This window comes from Hemitrygon akajei, chromosome 9 (assembly GCF_048418815.1).
Source record: "Hemitrygon akajei chromosome 9, sHemAka1.3, whole genome shotgun sequence".
NCBI classification, from domain to species: domain Eukaryota; kingdom Metazoa; phylum Chordata; class Chondrichthyes; order Myliobatiformes; family Dasyatidae; genus Hemitrygon; species Hemitrygon akajei.
In genome coordinates this window covers 53271845-53293477 of record NC_133132.1, presented here as the reverse complement: position 1 = coordinate 53293477, position 21633 = coordinate 53271845, and the positions used below count along the sequence as shown (strand labels likewise).

The window sequence follows — 21633 nt, the reverse complement described above, 5'->3', positions numbered from 1 at the left end:
GCACTCATTTACTCATTGTAGCTTCCATGCTATGCCTACTGTTTTTTAAATTGGTAAATGCCAAAACAAAATTGGTTTATTATTTCTGCCATATCTCATTGGTATTCTACCTTTGATATTGTTTTGCCTTTCCCTTAATAGCCTTATACCTTTTTAATTGATGGTTCTGTCAAATATTTAATTTTGTTTATTGAAAAATTACCTTCATAGTTCTTTTTGTGCCTTTATATGTATTTTTCCTTTTTCTATTCTCCTAATATTCTCTTTAATTATTTACTAATAACTTTTCTATATTTCTTTTTCGTTACACTTAATTGTTACGTATGCATCCTTATTTATCCATGGAGTATTAAGTGTGTTTGGTGGCTCTTTCCATGTAGTTGAACATGCCTGTCCGCATTTTGGATATAGTTTCAGACATTCCTATTCTTATCTATATTATTGTGTCCCAATATTTTTACCAATTTTATCTTTCAAAATGTTATCTTCAATCTCCTAAAAGTTAACTTTTCACCATTTTAGTAACCAAATTTATGTTACACTTGCTTTCTTGAGTGTTGTCTTAAAGTATATTATTTTATGACCACGATTCTTCAGTTTTCCCCTCTGCCTCTTCTCTGCTTTGATTCATTCCCCATTAATACATCAGATGAGTCTTGCTGAGGTTTTTACATAAGTTAGATTGGAGTCCTGCATTTATTTTAGGAAACTCATTCCCATGGTTTTTGTCCAAATAATATCCAGCTAGTAGAAAACCCTCATGCTGTTTGTTTGTTGACTCATTTCCACCTCCTTCCACCATTAGATGGTCTATAGACTTTGTCTTTTAGTGTGAATAATCCTTCATCACCTTTTATGCCAAACTACATGAATTCTGTATTTGCCTTCCTTTTAACCGTATGTTTTCTTCTTTTGCTGTTGTTCCACTCCACGCCTTGTGGCGCATTGAGCGGCAACCTTGCCGTTTCTTTAGCAATTGTCTGCTATTGACGAGGCTGAGTTGTTAACTCCACACTCAATCCAGCACAGATAGAAAGCATGCAAGGAGCTGGCTGGATTCGAACCTGGCACCGCTCATCCTTGTGGATGCCACTACACCACCGGCCAGCTTTCTTTTCTTTTTACTGAAAATATATTATCGTTAACAAATATTGCTGTGAACTTCTTCCTTTTTCTCTAATTTATTTAAATATGTTATTCTTGCAATATTACTTTCTAAGATGTATCGGTGGCCACTTTATTAGGTACATCTGTACACTTCAATATTGCTTATCAGCCAATCATGTGGCAGCAACCCAATGCACAAAAGCATCCAGGCATGGTCAAGAGGTTCAGTTGTTGTTCAGATCAAACATCAGAACAGGGAAGAAATATAATCCAAGAGACTTAATATAATCCAAGACACAGTAATTTAAGTATCCAAGAAATTGCTGATCACCTGGGATTTTCATGCACAACAGTCTCTAGAGTTTACAGAGAATGGTGCAAAAAACAAAAAAATTTCTAGTGAGCAGCGGTTCTGTGGGCAAAAACGCCTTGTTAATGAGAGAGGTCAGAGGAGAATGGCCAGACTGGTTCAAGCTGACAGGAAAGTGACAGTAACTCAAGCAACTGCACGTTACAACAGTGGTGTGCAGAAGAGCATCCGTGAGTGCACAATGCGTCGAGCCTTGAAGTGGATGGGTTACAGGAGCAGAACACCACGAACGTACCCTTAGTAACCACTTAATTAGGTACAGGCAGTGCCTAATAAAGGGAGCACTGAGTGTATAATCTAGACAAAAAAGTTTCTGTGTTCTAATATGCTCTTAAAAATGCTTCCGGCACAGCCTGCGAATTTTCCTTTCTGTGTTCCAACACTATGTGGGTGCATGCCCACTGTACCTACAACAATTTTGCAATAATCTGTGAAGAGCAAGAAATGAAAAACCATGCCTTGGAATTGGATTAGAAAAGTAAAGGCAGGTTTTGAAAAGACTTAGGACATTTTAGTAAAACTGGAGTATCCCAATAAATGTAGGCTTTTGCTTTGCAATGCAAAGAAATGCACTAGTTTTAGTAGCTTTTAGATTTTCACCAGTTATCAAGTGACCCCCTCAATATCATCTTAAAAATGGATAAGCTACAAAAACTGTCAGTGAATGTAATGCCTTATTTCTCCTCTTCTGGACCACCTTCTTTCTGATCATGACTAAAATTAAAATCAGCTTTATATACATTTATCATCTTAAATGATTTGATAGATCCTTCCAAACCACAAATTTACTTACTTCCATAATTATTGTTTTTTAATGAACTTTTCCTGAAATCAATTTGTCCTCTTAGCTGGTGCCTGACTATTTGGGTGATTATAGAAATAAGCCATCAAAACTACATGCTACTCAGGTTTGGAATTCCTAAAGCATTTGTGATGCAGCGGTGTGCTGGGCCTGTTGCCGCTTGGCACTGCATTCCCTTGATGAAGACAGCAAAACAACATGAACACAGTGTTGGATTTGCAACCCTGAACTTTATATTTCAGTTGTACAGTTTTGAGCCAGTGGTTGACAAATTAGCCCAATTTTAAATGGGTATAAATTCTAAAGGTTCTGCAGTCCCTGATCCAAATGAGATACTTCTGCCTAATGAACTCCAGGAATTGTAATATGTGAGTTACTGTATCAGCTTCTGTAAAGAGGCAGTCTCTACTGTTAAATGAAGATGCAACTTTTTTGTTATTGGTTTAATGGGTTAATGTGGGATGAAACATGGGAACAGTGTGTGGACCTACTTACTAATTCATGCTCCTCTGCCAAAATTTTCCTCTCAACGCATCACCATTCATATCTGCAAAGGAGCAGTTGCACGTGGATACCGTCACATTGTAATGTCACAACCGTGGTTTCTGCCATCCTTTTTAATATGTGGATATTAGCATTTATCGATTGCTACCTACATAAACTAATTAGATCGCTATGATCGCACTTCTTCCGAACTGGCAACGTATCCACGGGCAATAACCTTGCAGCAATTCATGAAGTTTTTTTACTGGACTGTTCTCTCGGTCGTTATGGAAGGTGTGCATTGGAGGTGGTGGCTGTCCGTCGTGTCCGACGATGACAGGAAACCTGTGCAGGAGAGTTCTTAAAGTGGAAAAGCCGTTGCGTTGGGGCAGCCCCTCTCCTTCGACCTCAGGAGTAGCCAGTGGTACGAACGAGCATCTCAAACTGGGGTCTTTCTTGGTTGCAATGGATGACCATGACATCCTCTGTGCCTTGTCATGCCCTTTGCTCTCCATGAGGCATTGCAGTACCGCCTTCCTAGCCGTTGGATCTCACTATAGATCTCACGTGTCCAAACCGCTGGAGCTGACTTCGCATGTCAGGGCAGGGATGCCCCTACCTCACCGGGGCGTGAGGGCACTGGCTTCCCTCACCTGGTTTAGCCCGCCTGTCAAAGCAGGGTACTAGGGTGTGACTGCTGTCACGTGCAAACTGCTATTTGGAGCTAGGGGTGAAAGCTGAGTGTCCAGTGGGGACCAAAGGTGAGTGATCTGCCCCGGAATGGACATGACAAGCCTCTTCACCAGAGATGCTACCCCTCCCTGGACACCCCATACACCCGGCATTGGAGGACAGCTAATAATTTGCATATTATCTGCTGTCCAATTATGGGTTTTTTTCATCAAAAGCCTCCAGAATCCAGCATCTATGTCCGGCTAAGCAAACTTAAAGAAGAGCAGGTTCTTAGATGTTTGACACTTCATAACTGCTTCTTCCACCACTCTCCACTCAAGCTAACTTATAACCTGTGTGTTAACAGCTGAACACATTTAGTCATAATGAAGCCCAGAAGTTTTTGTATCTGCCTGATATTTGGTTGCCATATATCTATTCTGAGAAAGTATTAAGCCCTCAGAGAAATCATTGGCCCAAAGAGCCTTGCGGTCTGTGTGGTGATATCAGATGATCAAGAGCTAATGAAGTGTCCAGAAAGGTTGCTATTTAACAACATTAGTATGATTATAATTTCCTTTGATTCTGAGGTTAAGAATGCGTAAGTCAAGCTAGTTTCAGTTATTTAATTCTTGTCACCATCCAGTTGTGGAGTTGTTTTCCTCTATTTTTGATAGTCAGGGCCACAGATGTACCGATAATCTCCTCAGCTGCCTCATTTGTAGATGTTAGATGAACTACCTGTAGTGGGCTTTGAGGAAAGATATGTCATGGATGTGGGAAGCTGCATTACAGAAAATAAGTGATTCTACAATGCCTTTGCCTGATAAATTATTAAAGCACTGCTCCTGCAGTTGGTCAGTATATGCAGTGCTATTTGAGTTTTCGTTAATCCAAAAGGTATTGCTAAAGAGCATAAAATAAACAGATGCTGGAAATCTGAAGTGAAAAAAAAAGACCAAGTGTTGGAATAGTAAGCAGGCCTGCAGTGTTTCACCACACACAATTGCAGCATGTCCTTTTGCTTTTCTCCCTCTCCAGTTGTCCTCATGACTACATGGCTCCAAAAACATTATGCCACCAGGACAACTTTGGTCTCCGTGTTATCATAGACACTCCTTTTAGTTCCACATTTATTGTTTGACCTCAGTCTTTCCAACATTTCATTGTGATGTCTTTGACCTGTTCTCTCCTTCTCTGCAGCTTTAAACAAACTCATTTCCTCACTTCTGTGGTTCTGACAAAGGACTATTAACCTGAAATACTATCTGTGGTTTTCTGTGTACAAAGTGCTGCCTAACCGGCTTATTTTTCTAGCACTTTAATTATCCCAGCTACAGCTGTTGTGTAATACATAATAGAGTTTTGTTTTGCTTTTAAAGAATAACTTGCTGATGGTTGCCATAGAATTTAGCAGTGACTTTATAGAGAATGCAAAAACTACAAATAAAGCATAAAAAAAATTTAAAGACTTGTGTCTATTTATCGAGCAAGGTCACTTAGACATCTCACCCTTGACTCATATTGGGCACAGCAGTGGTTTAAACAGTCAGGGTCATGCCAGTTAATTTCATCATGTTTTTGCAATGATGCTTGCTCTGGTGTCAATAGCACACTCGGTAGAATAAAACTATAAACTTTTAATTTGCAGTTACATAACCGCGCACACAGATACAGAAGACGAATCTGAAGAGGACAGATTGAAACATTGCACTGAGAATTCCATACTTGGAGCTTCACTGAAAGATGTACGTGAGGACAATGACACCAGTGAATTTGATGCTCTGATGCAGAAAGCAGATCAACTGCATGGCAGTCTCATGGTAGAGAAAAACGAAGGATTCCAGTTACTGCTTGAGAAAAAGGACCAGGTAGGCGCAAACAACTGTGTACTCAGTTATATTTTGTGTTAAATGGTAAAACCCGACTAGCATTTGGTCAAGGAAAATGTGCTAATTATCCTAAAATACAAAATTATCAAATACAAACACTCTGCTTACAGCAGAGTAATCAATGTTGTTCAATTGTGCACTGAAAGCCGGAATCCAGATTCATAAAATAGTTGCAACATGAAGGCCAATCATCCCCTCAAGCCCACAGTCACACCCTGCAAAAGCAATCTAGTCTGTCCACTTTTCCAAATCTGTCCGTGAAGGCTTTCTGAACATTTGGAGTATTTTACCATACATAACAATTAAAGAACTCATTTAAAGTGACGTGCAAAAGTTTGGTCAAAATTTCTGTTACTGTGAATGGTTAAGTGAGTAGAAGATGAACCGATCTCCAAAAGTCATAAAGTTAAAGCTGAAACATTCTTTTCAACATTTTAAGCAAGGTTAGTGTATTATTTTTGTTTTGTACAATTTTAGAGTGGAAAAAAAGGAAAGGAGCACCATGCAAAAGTTTGGGCACCCCAAGAGATTTGAGCTCTCAGATAACTTTTACCAAGGTCGCAGACCTTAATTAGTTTTCTAGGGCTGTGGCTTGTTCACAGTCGTCGTTAGGAAAGGCCAGGTGATGCAAATTTCAAAGCTTTATAAATACCCTGACTCCTCAAACCTTGTCCCAACAATCAGCAGCCATGGACTCCTCTAAGCAGCTGCCTAGTACTCTGAAAATTAAAATAAATGATGCCCACAAAGCAGGAGAAGGCTATAAGAAGATAGCAAAGCATTTTCAGGTAGCCATTTCCTCAGTTCGTAATGTAATTAAGAAATGGCAGTTAACAGGAACAGTGGAGGTCAAGTTGAGGTCTGGAAGACCAAGAAAACTTTCCGAGAGAACTGCTCGTAGAATTGCTAGAAAGGCAAATCAAAACCCCCATTTGACTACAAAAGACCTTCAGGAAGATTTAGCAGACTCTGGAGTGGTGGTGCACTGTTCTATTGTGCAGTGACACCTGCACAAATATGACCTTCATGGAAGAGTCATCAGAAGAAAACCTTCCCTGCGTTCTCACCACAAAACTCAGCATCAGACGTTTGCAAAGGAACATCCAAACAAGCCTGATGCATTTTGGACACAAGTCCTGTGGCCTGATGAAGTTAAAATAGAACTTTTTGGCTGCAATGAGCAAAGGTATGTTTGGAGAAAAAAGGGTGCAGAATTTCATGAAAAGAACACCTCTCCAACTGTAAAGCATAGGGTTGAATCGATCATGCTTTGGGCTTGTGTTGCAGCCAGTGGCACGGGGAACATTTCACTGGTAGAGGGAAGAATGAATTCAATTAAATACCAGCAAATTCTGGAAGCAAACATCACACAGTCTGTAAAAAAGCTGAAGATGAAAAGAGGATGGCTTCTACAACAGGATAATGATCCTAAACACACCTCAAAATCCACAAGGGTCTACCTCAAGAGGCGTAAGCTGAAGGTTTTGTCATGGCCCTCACAGTCCCTCGACCTAAACATCATCGAAAATCTTGGACAGACCTCAAAAGAGCAGTGCATGCAAAATGGCCCAAGAATCTCACAGAACTAGAAGCCTTTTGCAAGGGAGAATGGGCAAAAATCCCCCAAACAAGAATTGAAAGACTCTTAGCTGGCTACAGAAAGCGTTTACAAGCTGTGATACTTGTCAAAGGGGGTGTTACTAAGTACTGACCATGCAGGGTGCCCAAACTTTTGCTTTGGGCCCTTTTCCTTTTTTGTTATTTTGAAACTGTAAACGATGGAAATAAAAAGTAATCTTGCTTAAAATATTAAAGAAATGTATCATCTTTAACTTTATGCCTTTTGGAAATCAGGTCATCTTTTACTTGTTTAGCTATTCACAGTAACAGCAATGTTGACCAGGGGTGCCCAAACTTTTGCATGCCTCTGTATTTCCTGTGAAAATTAGAAACATTTCAACATTTAAAGAAAATGAAGCAAATGACTAAAACCAGTAAGATGTTTAATGTCTCAAGGTAAACATCAGGAACATTAAAATTCCAAATTGTCTGCTTACATAGTTGCACATTGGCATGTGATCTATGTGACCTTCTATGATTAATGTAAATTGAGTACTTTTAAATTATACATAAGAACATAAGAAATAGGAGCAGTTGTAACACATCTAGCTTATCAAGCTTGCTCTGCCTTCAATGATCTGGTTGTGGTCTCAGCCCCACTAACCTGCCTTTTCCCCATAACCCTGAACTCCTGCTCTGCAAAACTCTAACTGTGTCTTAAATATATTTAATGAGTTAACCTCTTTCCTGGGCAGAGAATTTTCCCTCTCTCTCTCTGGGAATAGCAGTTTTTCCTCATCTCCATTGTAAATTTATTTTCCCAAATATTGAGGGTATGGCTCTAGTTATAGTCTCATTTACCAGTGGAAACAACTTTCCTGCTACTATCTTATCTAACTTATACCTTTCATAATTGTATATGTTTCTATAAAATCCCTTTGTGTTTTTCTGAAATCCACTAAGTGTTCGCAATGTGGCCTCCCCTACATCGAAGAAACTAGATACAGATTAGGTGATCCTAAGTTGTATACCTCTCTAATTCTCAATCCTGTTCCCTTTCCAACCTATCTGTCTGCAGTCTCCTCCTTTGCCTAATGTTAACTAGGAAGCAGCATCTTACTTTATGAACTTCTGAAATGAACAACTTCAAGTACACTACTCTGTAGTGTTCCCCATTATGTCCCTTTCTCATCGTATTTCTTGTTAATGGTCAGTTTTAAGTTCATAGTTATATAGCGTGGGAATACCTCTGTGGTCCTACTTACACATGTGGACCAAGATGTTTATCTACGATAATTACATCTGCCTTATGCATGTACCTATCCAAATTTTTGATTAAACTTTGTAATTATACCTGCCTGTACCACATCCTCTAGCAGCTCATTACATATCACTGCCAACTTCTATGTAAAGGCTTGTCCCTCAGATCCTGTTTAAACCTTTAGCCTCTCATCTTAAATACATACCTTCTGGTTTTAGACACTCTTACCTGGGATAAAGACTGTTATTATCTACCCTCTTCCCCTTCATAATTTTATAAACCTCAATAAAGTCACAATTCCACAAAAGACAGTCTCATCTAATCCAATCTCTCTGTAAGGAAGCCCTCCAGTACAGTCAACATCCTTATGAAATTTAACTGGCTTAATCTCATCCTCTAGCTCCTTATCACTTGATCTGTCTTAATCTGTCTCCATATAATCAATATCTAATTGTGTTATCACATTTTTGGGTACAATTGCCTTGGGCCCCAAGATTACTATGTATATCAACACTCCTAAAGTTCCTGCCATTTATAGTATAGTTTCCTTAGGCATTTGACTTCCAAAACTTCACCAGCTCACACATGTCCAGACTAAACTCCACCTACCAATTTTCTGCCCAAATTTACAGTACTCTGCAAAAGTCTCAGGTGTGTGTGTGTGTGTAAATAAAACTTACAGTATCTAAGACTTTTGCACAGTACTGTATTAATTTTATGTACTGTGCTGTACTGCTGCTGCAAAAAAACTAATCTCATGACATATATGAGTGATGATAAATCTGATTCTGAAATGAGTTTCAATTGTGGACTGAAAGTGGGAAGGGGGGCAGGGAGAGGGGAATCATAGTTGGGAAGAGGGGAAGGGAGAGGAGAGTGAGCAGGAAGCACCACAGAGACATTCAGTAATGATCAATAAGCCATTTCTTTGGAATCAAATGACCTTGCCTGGTATCTCGGGGCTGGGTATGGCTGCACCCATGCCAGCCCCTGCCCCGGCGCTCCTCTGCCACCTGTCCCACAGCTCTCCCACAGTGCTCTACCTTCGCCATTTCCAGCATCCTTTGCGCCCGGCAGATTTGCAACTCATTCTCCGCTCGACGTTGACAGATACAGTGCAGTGGTATGTAAAAGTCTTAGACACCAATTGCTATCTAATAATATATTCCACCATTTTGTGTCATCTGCAAATTGCAGACCACTTGCATGTTCATCCAGATCATTAATATATATGTTATAAATAATAGTGGTTCCACAATTAATCCTTGAGGAACACCACTGGTCACTGTTTTCCATCAGAAAAAGTCAAGTCAAGTCACTTTTATTGTCATTTCGACCATAACTGCTGGTACAGTACATAGTAAAAATGAGACAACGTTTTTCAGGACCATGGTGTTACATGATACAGTACAAAAACTAGACTGAACTACATAAAAAAAACAACACAGAGAAAGCTACACTAGACTACAGACCTACACTGGACTGCATAAAGTGCACAAAAACAGTGCAGGCATTACAATAAATAATAAACAGGACAATAGGGCAAGGTGTCAGTCCAGGCTCTGGGTATTGAGGAGTCTGATAGCTTGGGGGAAGAAACTGTTACATAGTCTGGTCGTGAGAGCCCGAATGCTCTCTTATATCTCTACTTTGTTCCTTAACTTTAATGTGACCAGCCTATCATGAGGAACATTGACAAATGGTTTACTAAAGTCCCTATCTACTGCTCTATCTTCATTAATAATCTTTGTCAATTCCTCAATAAACATCAATCAAATTTATGAGACAGGACCTCTCCCACACAAAGCTATACTGACTATCACTAATAAGTCCATGCTTTTCCAAATTAGAGTAAATCCTGCCCTAAGAACTTTCTGAAGTAATTTCCCTTTCATTGATGTAAGGCTAACTGGCCTGTAATTTCCCAGTTTGCCCCTGTTATTGCCTCCCTTAGTATCCTGAGAAAGATCCCATCAAGTCCTGAAGGCCTATCCACCAAAAATGTTTTTCAAGACAGCCAATGTCACCTTCTCCTTGATATTGACATGCCCTAGAATATAAACATACCTTTCCTAATCTCACCATCAACCACATCCTTCTCCTTGGTGATGCAAAGTGCTCTCTCAATCTGTTCTTCTCTACCCCTTAACACACAACCTTCCTTAGTTCTGTTTGTCCCTTCTTCCTTCTCTGCAGCTTTAAGATGAATTTACACTCTAACTTTTCCCATTTCTGAAGACAGGTCATCAATCAGGATCATTTAAGTATTTTTCCCCAGAAATGCTGCTGAACATTTCCTGCATTTTTAGATTTTATTTATGATAAATATTTGTTTTTCAAGTTCTGGGACAAAGTGGAATTTCTGTGGCGACTAGCAAGGGCATACAGCGATATGCATGACATTGCATCGGATGTAGAAGAGAAAAAAAACTATGCTATGATTGGTAAGGCATGTAACTAAAATTTTTCTTTGTGTTCTTTAATTTGAACAATTAGAGCTTGTTGAATTTTGTTATTTGTTGAGAGTTTTTTAGATGATCAAGTGTGTCTTTGAGCTTGAAGAATGTCCACAGCTTTTAAGACGCAGTTATAAAGTAGAATGCTCAGAACAGAGTCTTACATTTTCAATTTAATCTTGCTAGCATTTATGCATATCAAGGCTGACAGTTGTTTTGCCTGCATCCCTTGACGATGCATCGAGAAATAATTTGCTTGTGATAACAGATGAGTGGAAGGCTAACATGCAAAAACAGTTACAGTACCCCCAAATACTTTCCCAATAGAAATAGTTACCGGTAATAAATTTCACGACCTATGCCAGTGATACTAAACCTGATTCTAAAATAAAATCCAAAATTTTTTCCCCATCTTTTATGGATTTGGGAGAAATACTTTCAATTTATCCGTCACCTCTCATCTCAAAGCTTGTATTGCTGTCTTTTCAGGAAGATCTATGCTCCTTTTTATTAGTTTCCTTTTAACAGGGTTATAAAGTCATTGAATGACACACTTTAGTCTGTTTTTCACCTTGCAGTACAATATTGGTTCAGCAAGGCAAAGCACACAAAATGCTGGAGGAACTCAGCAGGTCAGGCAGCATTTGTGGAAATGAATAAACAGCTGATGTTTCAGGCTGCATCCTTCATCAGAACCCTTCATGAGTTCTGAAGATGGGTGTCGGCCCAGAATGTTGACTGTTTATTCATTTCCATAGATGCTGCCTGATCTGCTGAGTTCCTCCAGTATTTTGTGTGCTTTGCCTTGGATTTCCAGCGTTCTGCAGATTTTCTTGTGTTTGTGATACAGCAAGGAGTTTATTTGCAGATTTAAAAAAATAATTTCTCCTTTGGAGACAACGGAGGTTCTCTGAGCTGATTTCACTCAGGCAAGAGATGGATTTAATTGCAATATTGAATGAGTACAGTGCTTCTGGTTTGTAGGTATTCCTGCATCAACATCTGAATCTATAAAGATTTAATTACGTAGATGTAGGAATAGACCACTTATCCCATGAGTCTGTTTTGTCATTTAGTATCAAGTGTGTCCAACTGCACCCTTAACTCCACATTCATTTCTATGTCTGGTAACCTTTTACTCCTTTGCTTATGAAGAATAAGTCTACCACTGCCTTAGGAATACTGATTGTCTCTGCTTCCACTGTTCTTTGGTAAAGGGAGTTTCCAAACAAACTTAACAATTAAAAGAGGGGGGAAAATCTGCTTTGTCTCAATCTTAAATGGGACAACCCTTATTTTTGAACAATTGCCTTAACATTCTGGGCTCTCCCACTAGCAATACCCTCTCCACATTCAGCTGTCAGTTTCCCTTGGGATCTTCTATCATTTAATCATCTCCTCTCACTCTTGACTGCAGTGAATATAAGACTAGCCTGCTTAGACTTCCCTTTTAAGAAAATCTGCCATTTCAGGTATTAATCTATTAAACCAACTTTTACCTACTTCCTACCTGAAATGGCAGTAGTCTGTCTTAAACAGCAGGCCGAGCTGCCTTTTCATAGCTGCAGCGAGCTAGGTTCAATACTGACCTCTGGTGTGGAGTTTTCACATTCTCTCTGTGTCTCTGGGTGCTCTAGTTTCCTCCTACGTACATCCCAAAAATGTGCAGATTGACGGGTTCGTTAGACAATGCTGTGTGGCTGCGTAATGGAACCTGGGGTGGAGAGGATGATTGGGAGGTGGGGACAGTGGGATTAGTGTAAAAAGGAGTGTTTGATGGTCAAGGTGGACTGCAGGGCTTGGTTCAGTGCTGCGTTGCTCTGTCACTCTTTGACTTTGAAAGGGGAAAGCAGTACCATACATACTACTTGAAATGTGGCTTCACCAAAGCCTCATGTACACTTCAATTTGCAGAGTGACATTCTGTCAGCTTTGCTGAATCTGCAGTGAATTATAGTTAACCAGTTATAAATCATACACTGGATAACCAGATCCTCTGTATCAGAGCTCTACAACTTTCACCATTCAGATAAATTATCCATTAGTAAATTTAAAACATTCTCATTTTGTCTCATGGTGTATTTGCCTGATCTTAGCTGCCCCCCCATCTTATCTACTATATTATCACTTTTGTGGCTGGTATATGCGATTGCAGTCAATCCTTTCATTACTCTTTCATACATACAGGTACAAAAATCTTGATTTATAATTTTCCTTTCTCTACCCTTTGTGATTTTTATCCTTGTTATACTCTGTTTACTCAAGAAGCTTTTACCCCCTAATTGCTACCTAATTTTAGGTGCATTCATTATAAAGTTCAAAGGAAATTTATTATCAAAGTACATACATGAGATAATATCTACAAAATGAGATTTATTTTCTTGTGGGCATACTCAATAAATCCATATTAGAATAATAACCATAATAGAATCAATTAAATACTGCACCAACTTGGGTGTTCAACCAGTGTGCAAAAGACAAACTGCAAATACTAAAAGAATAATAAAAATTAAATAAGCATTAAGTATTGAGAACTTGAGAAGAAGAGTCCTTGAACGAGAGTCAAGGGAACATTTTAATGATGGGGCAAATGAAGCCCTTTGGTTCAAGAGCCTGATGGTTGAGGGGTAATAACTGTCCCTGAGCCTGGTGGTGTGAATCCTGAGGCCCCTGTATCATCTTCCTGATGGCAGCAGCGAGAAGAGAGCATGTCCTAAGTGGTGGGGGTTCCTGATGATGGATGCTGCTTTCCGTCGACAGTGTTTCATATCAATCAGCTCAGTGGTGAGGAGGGCATTACCTGGGATGGACTGGGCTAGATCAATTAGCTTTTGTAGGATTTTCCATTCAACAGTATTGGTGTTTCCATACCAGGCCGGGATGCAGCCAGTCAATATACTCTCTACTACACATCTATAAGAAGAATTTCAAAGTTTTAGATGCCATGCCGATTACCTTAAATTAAATTAGATTAAATTGAGCAAAACATGACATTTGTGCCCAACTGAAAGTCTTTCTGTATCACAATTTGAAATATGTTGTGTTCAAATAACTAAAAACATGTCTATTGTTTTTTCTGGTTTTATTTCATTTCTGTTAACATAAATCCTCAAAGTTACATCTGTAGTAAATTCTGTACATGGTGTAATTTATGTTTTCATAATATTCTCTTCAGGTAAAGAGTTTGCTTTGAGTGCTGTTAATCTCGGACCAGAGTGTGCTGATAGCCACATGTGGTAAGTGCGATTCACTCCATAGTCATTATTGGATAAGAATGACATAAATACCAAAATTAATGTAAAACTCTAAAGTTGTGGACAGTTTTTGTGCATGGGAAATTCTAAGTTGTGTTATAACACTGTGCCCTTCACACAAGCAAGACATCCTAGTACAGGTACGTAGCAATAAACTCATCCAAAACTGATCTGAATTGAAGAAACTACTTGTATCTAATTTTCATTTTAACTCGTACCTTATACTTCTTGCCACCTTTCTAGCAAGGTCAATGTTATTGGGAGCATTGCTAGAGAATTCTGTCAGTAATTGTTTGTACAAATATCAGGTTCTGATGAAGGTTCTCTAAACTGAAATGTTGACTATTTCTCTTCTCTTGTTTGTGGCCTGGTGAATATTTCAAGCACTTATCATATAAGTGTTTTTATTTTAAATTGAAAACTCAAGAGAATGCTTTTAAGACTTTGAAATAAGCTTATCTAAGGAACTGATATGCGAGCATTGGAGTGCTGCTACATTTTAGTACATTGAACAGCCATTTATATGGATGGGAGTGCCACAGCGTTGGGTTATATACTGCAATGAATATGTATTTCAGCAGATATTAACAGAGAGAAGCGAGTAACAGATGGAAGTTATAGAATGAGTTGAAGATGCTTGTGGAGCATGAATACCAGACTAAGAACTCTGAGGTTCTGTGGACATTTCTACTCATCAATCAGAGGATAGTGAATCTTTGAAAGTCATTGCCCTTAAGTTTGGAATTCACTGTCCTTAGGGTGGTGGAGGGCAGATCACTAGATGGATAAATATTTTAAAGACTGAGAAACTAAAGACACAAAAATAGAGCCAAGGCCATTGTCATGTTGAATGGGGGGATAAACTTAAGGGGCTCGTGGCCTGTGTCTACACCTATTTTCTTGCATCTTGTGAATGAACTGTTTCTGTCCAGTAACTGTTATGTAATTTCCTAAAAATCATTTCTAAAACCTATATTTTCTAATTTTTTATTTAATTTAAACTAAATTTCATTTTAATTAAAATATTTGGTGGTTAACATATTTGCTTAATTAGATTTAGGGAGATCTTTGGTTCCTTTAAAGAAAAATACTTGTATTTTAAAAGTAATACTGATAGAATTTTAAATGTTCATTAGGTATTAATCCTGATTACTTTCATTAACCTGGTTTATTTTGTATTAGTGTGTGCTCCTGAATGCTTTTGAACACTTAATTATTGCTGAAATGTATATTAGCAGGAGCATTTTCAAAATATTGCATTTTAGAATTTTATAGACAATAGGTGCAGAAGTAGACCATTCGGCCCTTCAAGCCTGCACCGCCATTTTGAGATCATGGCTGATCAACTACTATCAATTTTACATGTTAGCATGTGTATTTATGCTGTAGAATCCCAAATAATTCAATAATTAATGGAATTTCGAACACTAAAACAAATGAATGACATGTGGGTCTGTCTATCTCATTATTATATTCTGCATGTGAATTTTCTCACTACACCACCGGAACTCCAGATATTAATATAATCATGTACCCGTAATGAATTGCGTAGGGAGCTCAGGGAGTTGGGTGCGAAGCTGAAGAGCAGGACCTCCAGGGTAACAATCTCAGGATTGCTACCTGTGCCACTTGCGAGTGAGACAAGGAACAGAAAGATTATAAAGATTAATACGTGGCTGAGAGGATGGTGCAGGAGGGAGGGCTTCAGGTTTGTAGATAATTGGGCTTTGTTCCAGGGAAGGTGGGATAATTGGGCTTTGTTCCAGGGAAGGGACGGTTTACACCTGAACTGGAGCGGTACTAACATTCTTGCAGGGAAGTTTGCTAGTGCTTCTTGGGGGGGTTTAAACTAAATTTGCAGGGGGCGGGGATCCAGAATGTGAGAGAGGATAGCGAGAAGAAGAATAAAGGACAGGTGGGGACTACACGGTTCCGGAATATTAAGTATGTAGTAGAGAAAGATGAGGCGGAACAAATGATGAGGAGGACACATGTACAGAGGGATGGTCTGACGAAACATGGAGTTAAATATGTTGAAAGAGTAAGTAAATTTAGGAAGGACAACAAAATTCTAGGAGCGTATAGCCCGATGGGAGTTCGGGGAGCTGGGTTAAGCACAATAGGCAGCGATTTAAATAGAGAGAGGAGAAATGGGCTAAAAATTCTATATCTGAATGCACGAAGTGTCAGAAATAAGGCGGATGAGCTTGAAGCTCAGGTGCAAATGGGTAACTATGATGTTGTTGGGATAACGGAGACATGGCTGCAGGGAGATCAGACCTGGGAAATGAATGTACAAGGGTATACGTGCTATCGTAGGGACAGAAATGTGGGCAGAGGGGGTGGGGTGGCCCTGTTGGTGAGGAATGAGATTCACTCCTTTGCAAGGGGGGACATAGGATCAGGAGAAGTAGAGTCTGAGTGGATAGAACTGAGGAACAGTAAGGGCAAAAGGACCCAAATGGGTGTTGTCTACAGGCCACCAAACAGTAGCATGGATATTGGGTGCAAGTTGAATAGGGAGTTAACATTGGCATGTGGCAAAGGTAATGTTGCAGTAGTTATGGGGGATTTCAACATGCAGGTGAACTGGGAGAATCAGGTTGGTGCTGGACCACAGGATAGGGAGTTTGTAGAGTGCCTACGGGATGCATTCTTGGAACAGCTTGTACGAGAGCCGACCAGGGACAAGACTATTCTGGATTTAGTGTTATGTAATGAACAGGATTTGATAAGTGATCTTGAAGTAAAGGAGCCATTAGGAGGTAGTGATCATAATATGATAAGTTTTTATTTGCAATTTGAAAAGGATAAGGGCAGCTTGGAGGTGTCAGTGTTGCAGTTGAACAGGGGAAACTATGGAGCCATGAGGGAGGAGCTGGCCAAAGTTGACTGGACGGATAGCCTAGCAGAAAAGACAGTGGAACAGCAATGGTAGGTATTCTTGGGAATAATGCACAAGGTGCAAAATCAGTTCATCCGCCAGAGAAGGAAGGATTCAAAGGGGGGAAAGGGGCCACAGTGGTTGACAAAGGAAGTCAGAGATTGCATAGCATTAAAAAAAAGGAAGTATGACAGAGCTAAGGTAAGTGGGAGGACAGATGATTGGGAAGTTTTTAAGGAACAACAGAACTTAACTAAAAAGGCAATATGGGGAGAAAAAATAAGGTACGAACGCAAGCTAGCCAGGAATATAAAGGAAGATAGCAAAAGCTTTTTTAGGTATGTGAAGAGAAAGAAGATAGTTAAGAACAATGTTGGGCACTTGAAGAATGAATTGGGTGAAATTGTAATGGGAAACAGAGAAATGGCAGAAGAATTTAATGAGTACTTTAGATCTGTTTTCACTAAGGAAGACACAAGTAATCTCCCAGATGTATGGATGGGCCAAGGACATAGGGTAACAGAGGAAATGAAACAGATTGACATTAGGAAGGAAACGGTGATGAGTAGACTGATGGGACTGAAGGCTGACAAATCCCTAGATCCAGATGGTCTGCACCCTAGGGTACTAAAGGAGGTGGCCCTGGAAATTGCGGATGCATCGGTAATCATTTTCCAATGTTCCTTAGATTCAGGATCAGTTCCTGAGGATTGGAGAATGGCTAATGTTATCCCACTTTTTAAGAAAGGAGGGAAGGAGAAAACAGAACTATCGACCTGTCAGCCTGACATCAGTGGTGGGGAAGATGCTAGAGTCCATTATTAAGGATGAAATAGTGGCATATCTAGATAGCAGTGATAGGATTGGGCCGAGCCAGCATGGATTTACCAAGGGTAAATCATGCTTGACTAATCTGTTGGAGTTTTTCAAGGATGTAACCAGGAAGTTAGACGGGGGAGATCCAGTGGATGTAGTGTACCTCGATTTTCAGAAAGCATTTGATAAGGTCCCACATAGGAGATTGATGGGTAAAATCAAAGCTCAGGGCATCGAGGGGAAGACATTGACATGGATAGAAAACTGGTTGGCAGATAGAAAGCAAAGGGTAGCGGTGAATAGGTGTTTCTCGGAATGGCAGGTGGTGACTAGTGGGGTGCCACAGGGCTCGGTATTGGGACCACAGCTGTTTACAATTTATGTCAACAATTTAGATGAAAGCATTGAGAATAACATCTGCAAATTTGCTGATGATACTAAGCTGGGTGGCAGTGTGACATATGATGAGGATGTTAGGAGAATTCAGGGTGACTTGGATAGGCTGGGTGAGTGGGCAGATACTTGGCAGATGACGTTTAATGTGAATAAGTGTGAGGTTATCCACTTTGGGAGTAAGAACAGGAAGGCAGATTATTATCTGAACGGTGTAGTTAGGTAAGGGAGAAATACAAAGAGATCTAGGAGTCCTTGTTCATCAGTCACTGAAGGTGAATGAGCAAGTGCAGCAGGCAGTGAAGAAGGCTAATGGAATGTTGGCCTTTATTACAAAGGGAATTGAGTACAAGAGCAAGGAAATCCTCTTGCTTTTGTACAGGGCCCTGGTGAGACCACACCTGGAGTATGTGTACAGTTTTGGTCTCCAGGGTTAAGGAAGGACATCCTGGCTGTAGAGGAAGTGCAGCGTAGATTGACGAGGTTAATTCCTGGGATGTCTGGACTGTCTTACGCAGAGAGGTTAGAGAGACTGGGCTTGTACATGCTGGAATTAAGGAGATTGAGAGGGGATCTGATTGAAACATATAAGATTATTAAGGGATTGGACAAGATAGAGGCAGGAAATATGTTCCAGATGCTGGGAGAGTCCAGTACCAGAGGACATGGTTTGAGAATAGGGGGTAGGTCATTTAGGACAGAGTTAAGGAAAAACTTCTCCCAGAGAGTTGTGGGGGTCTGGAATGCACTGCCTCAGAAGGTAGTGGAGGCCAATTCTCTGGATGCTTTCAAGAAGGAGCTAGATAGGTATCTTATGGATAGGGGAATCAAGGGATATGGGGACAAGGCAGGACCAAGTATTGATAGTAGATGATCAGCCATGATCTCAGAATGGCGGTGCAGGCTCAAAGGGCCAAATGGTCTACTGCTGCACCTATTGTCTATTGTCTATTGAATTGATCCACTTGACCCGAAACAGGAGTGTGTGGGCCATGGCAGTCCAAGTTCAAACTAGGCACAGCACCTGATGATGATGATGACCCGTAATGAATATCTGTAATGATATGCTTCAGAAAGAGTCAGACAAATAATCCCTTCACACTCTCTCACATGTCAGTGTTGCCATTGTATCTATTTACACTGATCCCATTTACAGGCTTTGTACAAATTAGTGTAATTTAGATATCAACATTGCTTTGAAAACCATGCTGAAAATGTAATTCTAAATTCCTTTAAGAACTTTGGCGCGTGACCAAGTGGTTAAGGCGTTCGTCTAGTTATCTGAAGGTCACTAGTTCGAACCTTGACTGAGGTTGAACCTTGGCTTGCGTGTGTGTCCTCGAGCAAGGCACTTAACCACGCATTGCTCTGCGATGACACCGGTGCCAAGCTGTATGGGTCCTAATGCCCTTCCCTTGGACAACATTGGTGGCGTGGAGAAGTGAGACTTGCAGCTTGGGCAACTGCCGGTCTTCCATTAAAAAAAGACCTTGCCCAGGCTTGTGCCCTGGAAACTTTCCAAGGTGCAAATCCATGGTCTATCGAGACTAACGGAGGCCTACTACCACAAGCACTTTGATTAATTTCTCTGTAAAAACAAAGAAATATTATGTCATATCTGGACGTAATATTAAACTCTATAATTTCAGATGCTTCACTTTCTCTGTGTGCGTCAGAAATGACCATTTCTACTCTAGGTCACGATCTGTGATGTTGTCTGCATTATTCTGTCCCCTTAGCACAACTTGACTTGCTGGATAGAACTCTGCAATTTGCAAATTTTACACTTTGTATTCTTGTGCTTTAATTGCTGATTATTGGTATGACATAAGATCTAAGAAGACATGAATAGGTCAGAAAAGATTGCAGAGGATGGAGCTGGCTTCTGTAAGAAGGAGAAGTCTGAAGATTATCCTGATACTGCTCTCTAAAATAGTGAATATTTTTTACATTGGACTTGAAGAAGCACTTCCACATGAGAATTTGTGAAACTAGTTGAAGAAAGGAACTGGAAAATAAAATACGAGGGGTGGCTGATAAGTTTGTGGCCTAAGGTAGAAGGAGATGAGTTATACAGCTCTTGTTATATGCACATGCAGTTCAGCTCTTTGAATGAGTATGCAGAAAGTTTGAAGTTAATAACTCGTCCGGGGTGATTGTTAAGTTTGTGGCCTAGAGTAGAAGGAGATGAGTTATTAACTTCAAACTTTCTGCATAATCACTCAAAGAGTTGACCTGCATGTGCATGTAACAAGAGTTGTATAACTCATCCCCGTCTACCTTAGGCCACGAACTTATCAATCACCCATCTGTGGACACTTTCTGGAGGTCCAAGATCCGTATGCTCCACGACTGCTGGACGAAGTGTGTAAATGTAGGAGGCGACTATGTTGAAAAGTAAATGTGCTAGGTTTCGGAAAATTGACTCCTTCTACCTTAGGCCCTGAACTTATCAATCACCCCTCGTACAAGAGTTCAGAAGAAACTCTTCATACAAACAGTTGTAAGAACTTATAAATTTCTTGTTATTTTTCAGGATGTGGTGTCACTTCCAAGGTCCATGCTTATTTCTTATCCCAAATTGCCTCGAAGATGGTGGTCAGCTGCCATTTGAACTAGTGTGGTCATTCTGGGGAAAGTATTTGCACAGTGATGCTGGGAAGAGAGTTCTAGGATTTTCAGCTAGCAAAGATGAAGGAACTGTAATATAATTCCAACTCAGGATTGAGGGCAACCTGAGGAAAACTTTGGTCAAAATCATGGGTTTTCCAGGAGGCAGATAGAATAATGAGCTATGCAGAGGCTAAGTTATCAAATGAGGGAAGAATGAATAGAAAGGTTCAGAATCAGGTTTATTATCACCAGCATGTGACGTGAAATTTGTTAACTTAGCGGCAGCAAATCAATGCAATACATAATACTCTTCGTAAAAAAAATTAAAATAATGCAGTAATAATAATTAAACAAGTAAATCAATTACATATATTGAATGGATTTTTTAAAAGTGCAAAAACAGAAATACTGTATATTTTTTTTTAAAGTGAGGTAGTGAGGTTATGGTTGCAGTGTTGGAATTGAAACCCTTTAAAGGATCTATACAACACTGACCTCTGCTGCATTAGCTGAAAAATGGCAGTGCATGAAGCAAAGGGGAAGAGCTGCCCACATCATTGCTGGAGACTCTGGTATTTCCATGAAGGAAATCCACAAAAGGAGAGTGCCTTTATGTAGGTATCCTGTAGCATATTGACTTATCATAATCTCTCCAAATTTGCAAAGGTGGGCATTCTTCACTCTACACATGCTATTTTTGTGTCAATGCTGTAATCATTCAGAGGCACCAACTGCCTATGGTTAGTTATTAAATCTTTAGAAGCAAGTTGAAGCTTGACGATGTATCATACAGCTCATTTGCAGAGCCCCCTTGCATTGTACATGATGTTTTACTGACATCACATCAGTGAATCATCCATCACATAGGTTTCACTCCCAAAGACATATCCTTGAGATCTTCTCAGAAAATGTTTAGACACTTAAATGTCCCTCCACATATAATATATGTAATGATAGAATACCTTTTAAATACCATGGTTACTAGGTTCTACTTTCACTTCCTTTGCTGATTTGTAGAATGATTCTTCTGTAATTTTAGCAGGGAGAATTGACAGAGGGGAATTTGTAGA

The 21633-nt window shown here is 39.8% G+C and overlaps 1 protein-coding gene across 4 annotated transcripts in view; it reads left to right on the top strand.

Annotated features, from left to right (window-relative positions):
- The window catches only part of rmdn2 (regulator of microtubule dynamics 2), an 89971-nt gene that overhangs the window by 34521 nt on the left and 33817 nt on the right, over positions 1–21633 (top strand). For all 4 annotated transcript variants that reach the window (XM_073056001.1, XM_073056000.1, XM_073055999.1 and 1 more), the window contains exons 2-4: positions 5086–5305; positions 10489–10591; positions 13779–13839. In XM_073056001.1, the coding sequence (XP_072912102.1) occupies positions 5086–5305; positions 10489–10591; positions 13779–13839 (384 nt within the window). The remainder of the gene's footprint in view (positions 1–5085; positions 5306–10488; positions 10592–13778; positions 13840–21633) is intronic.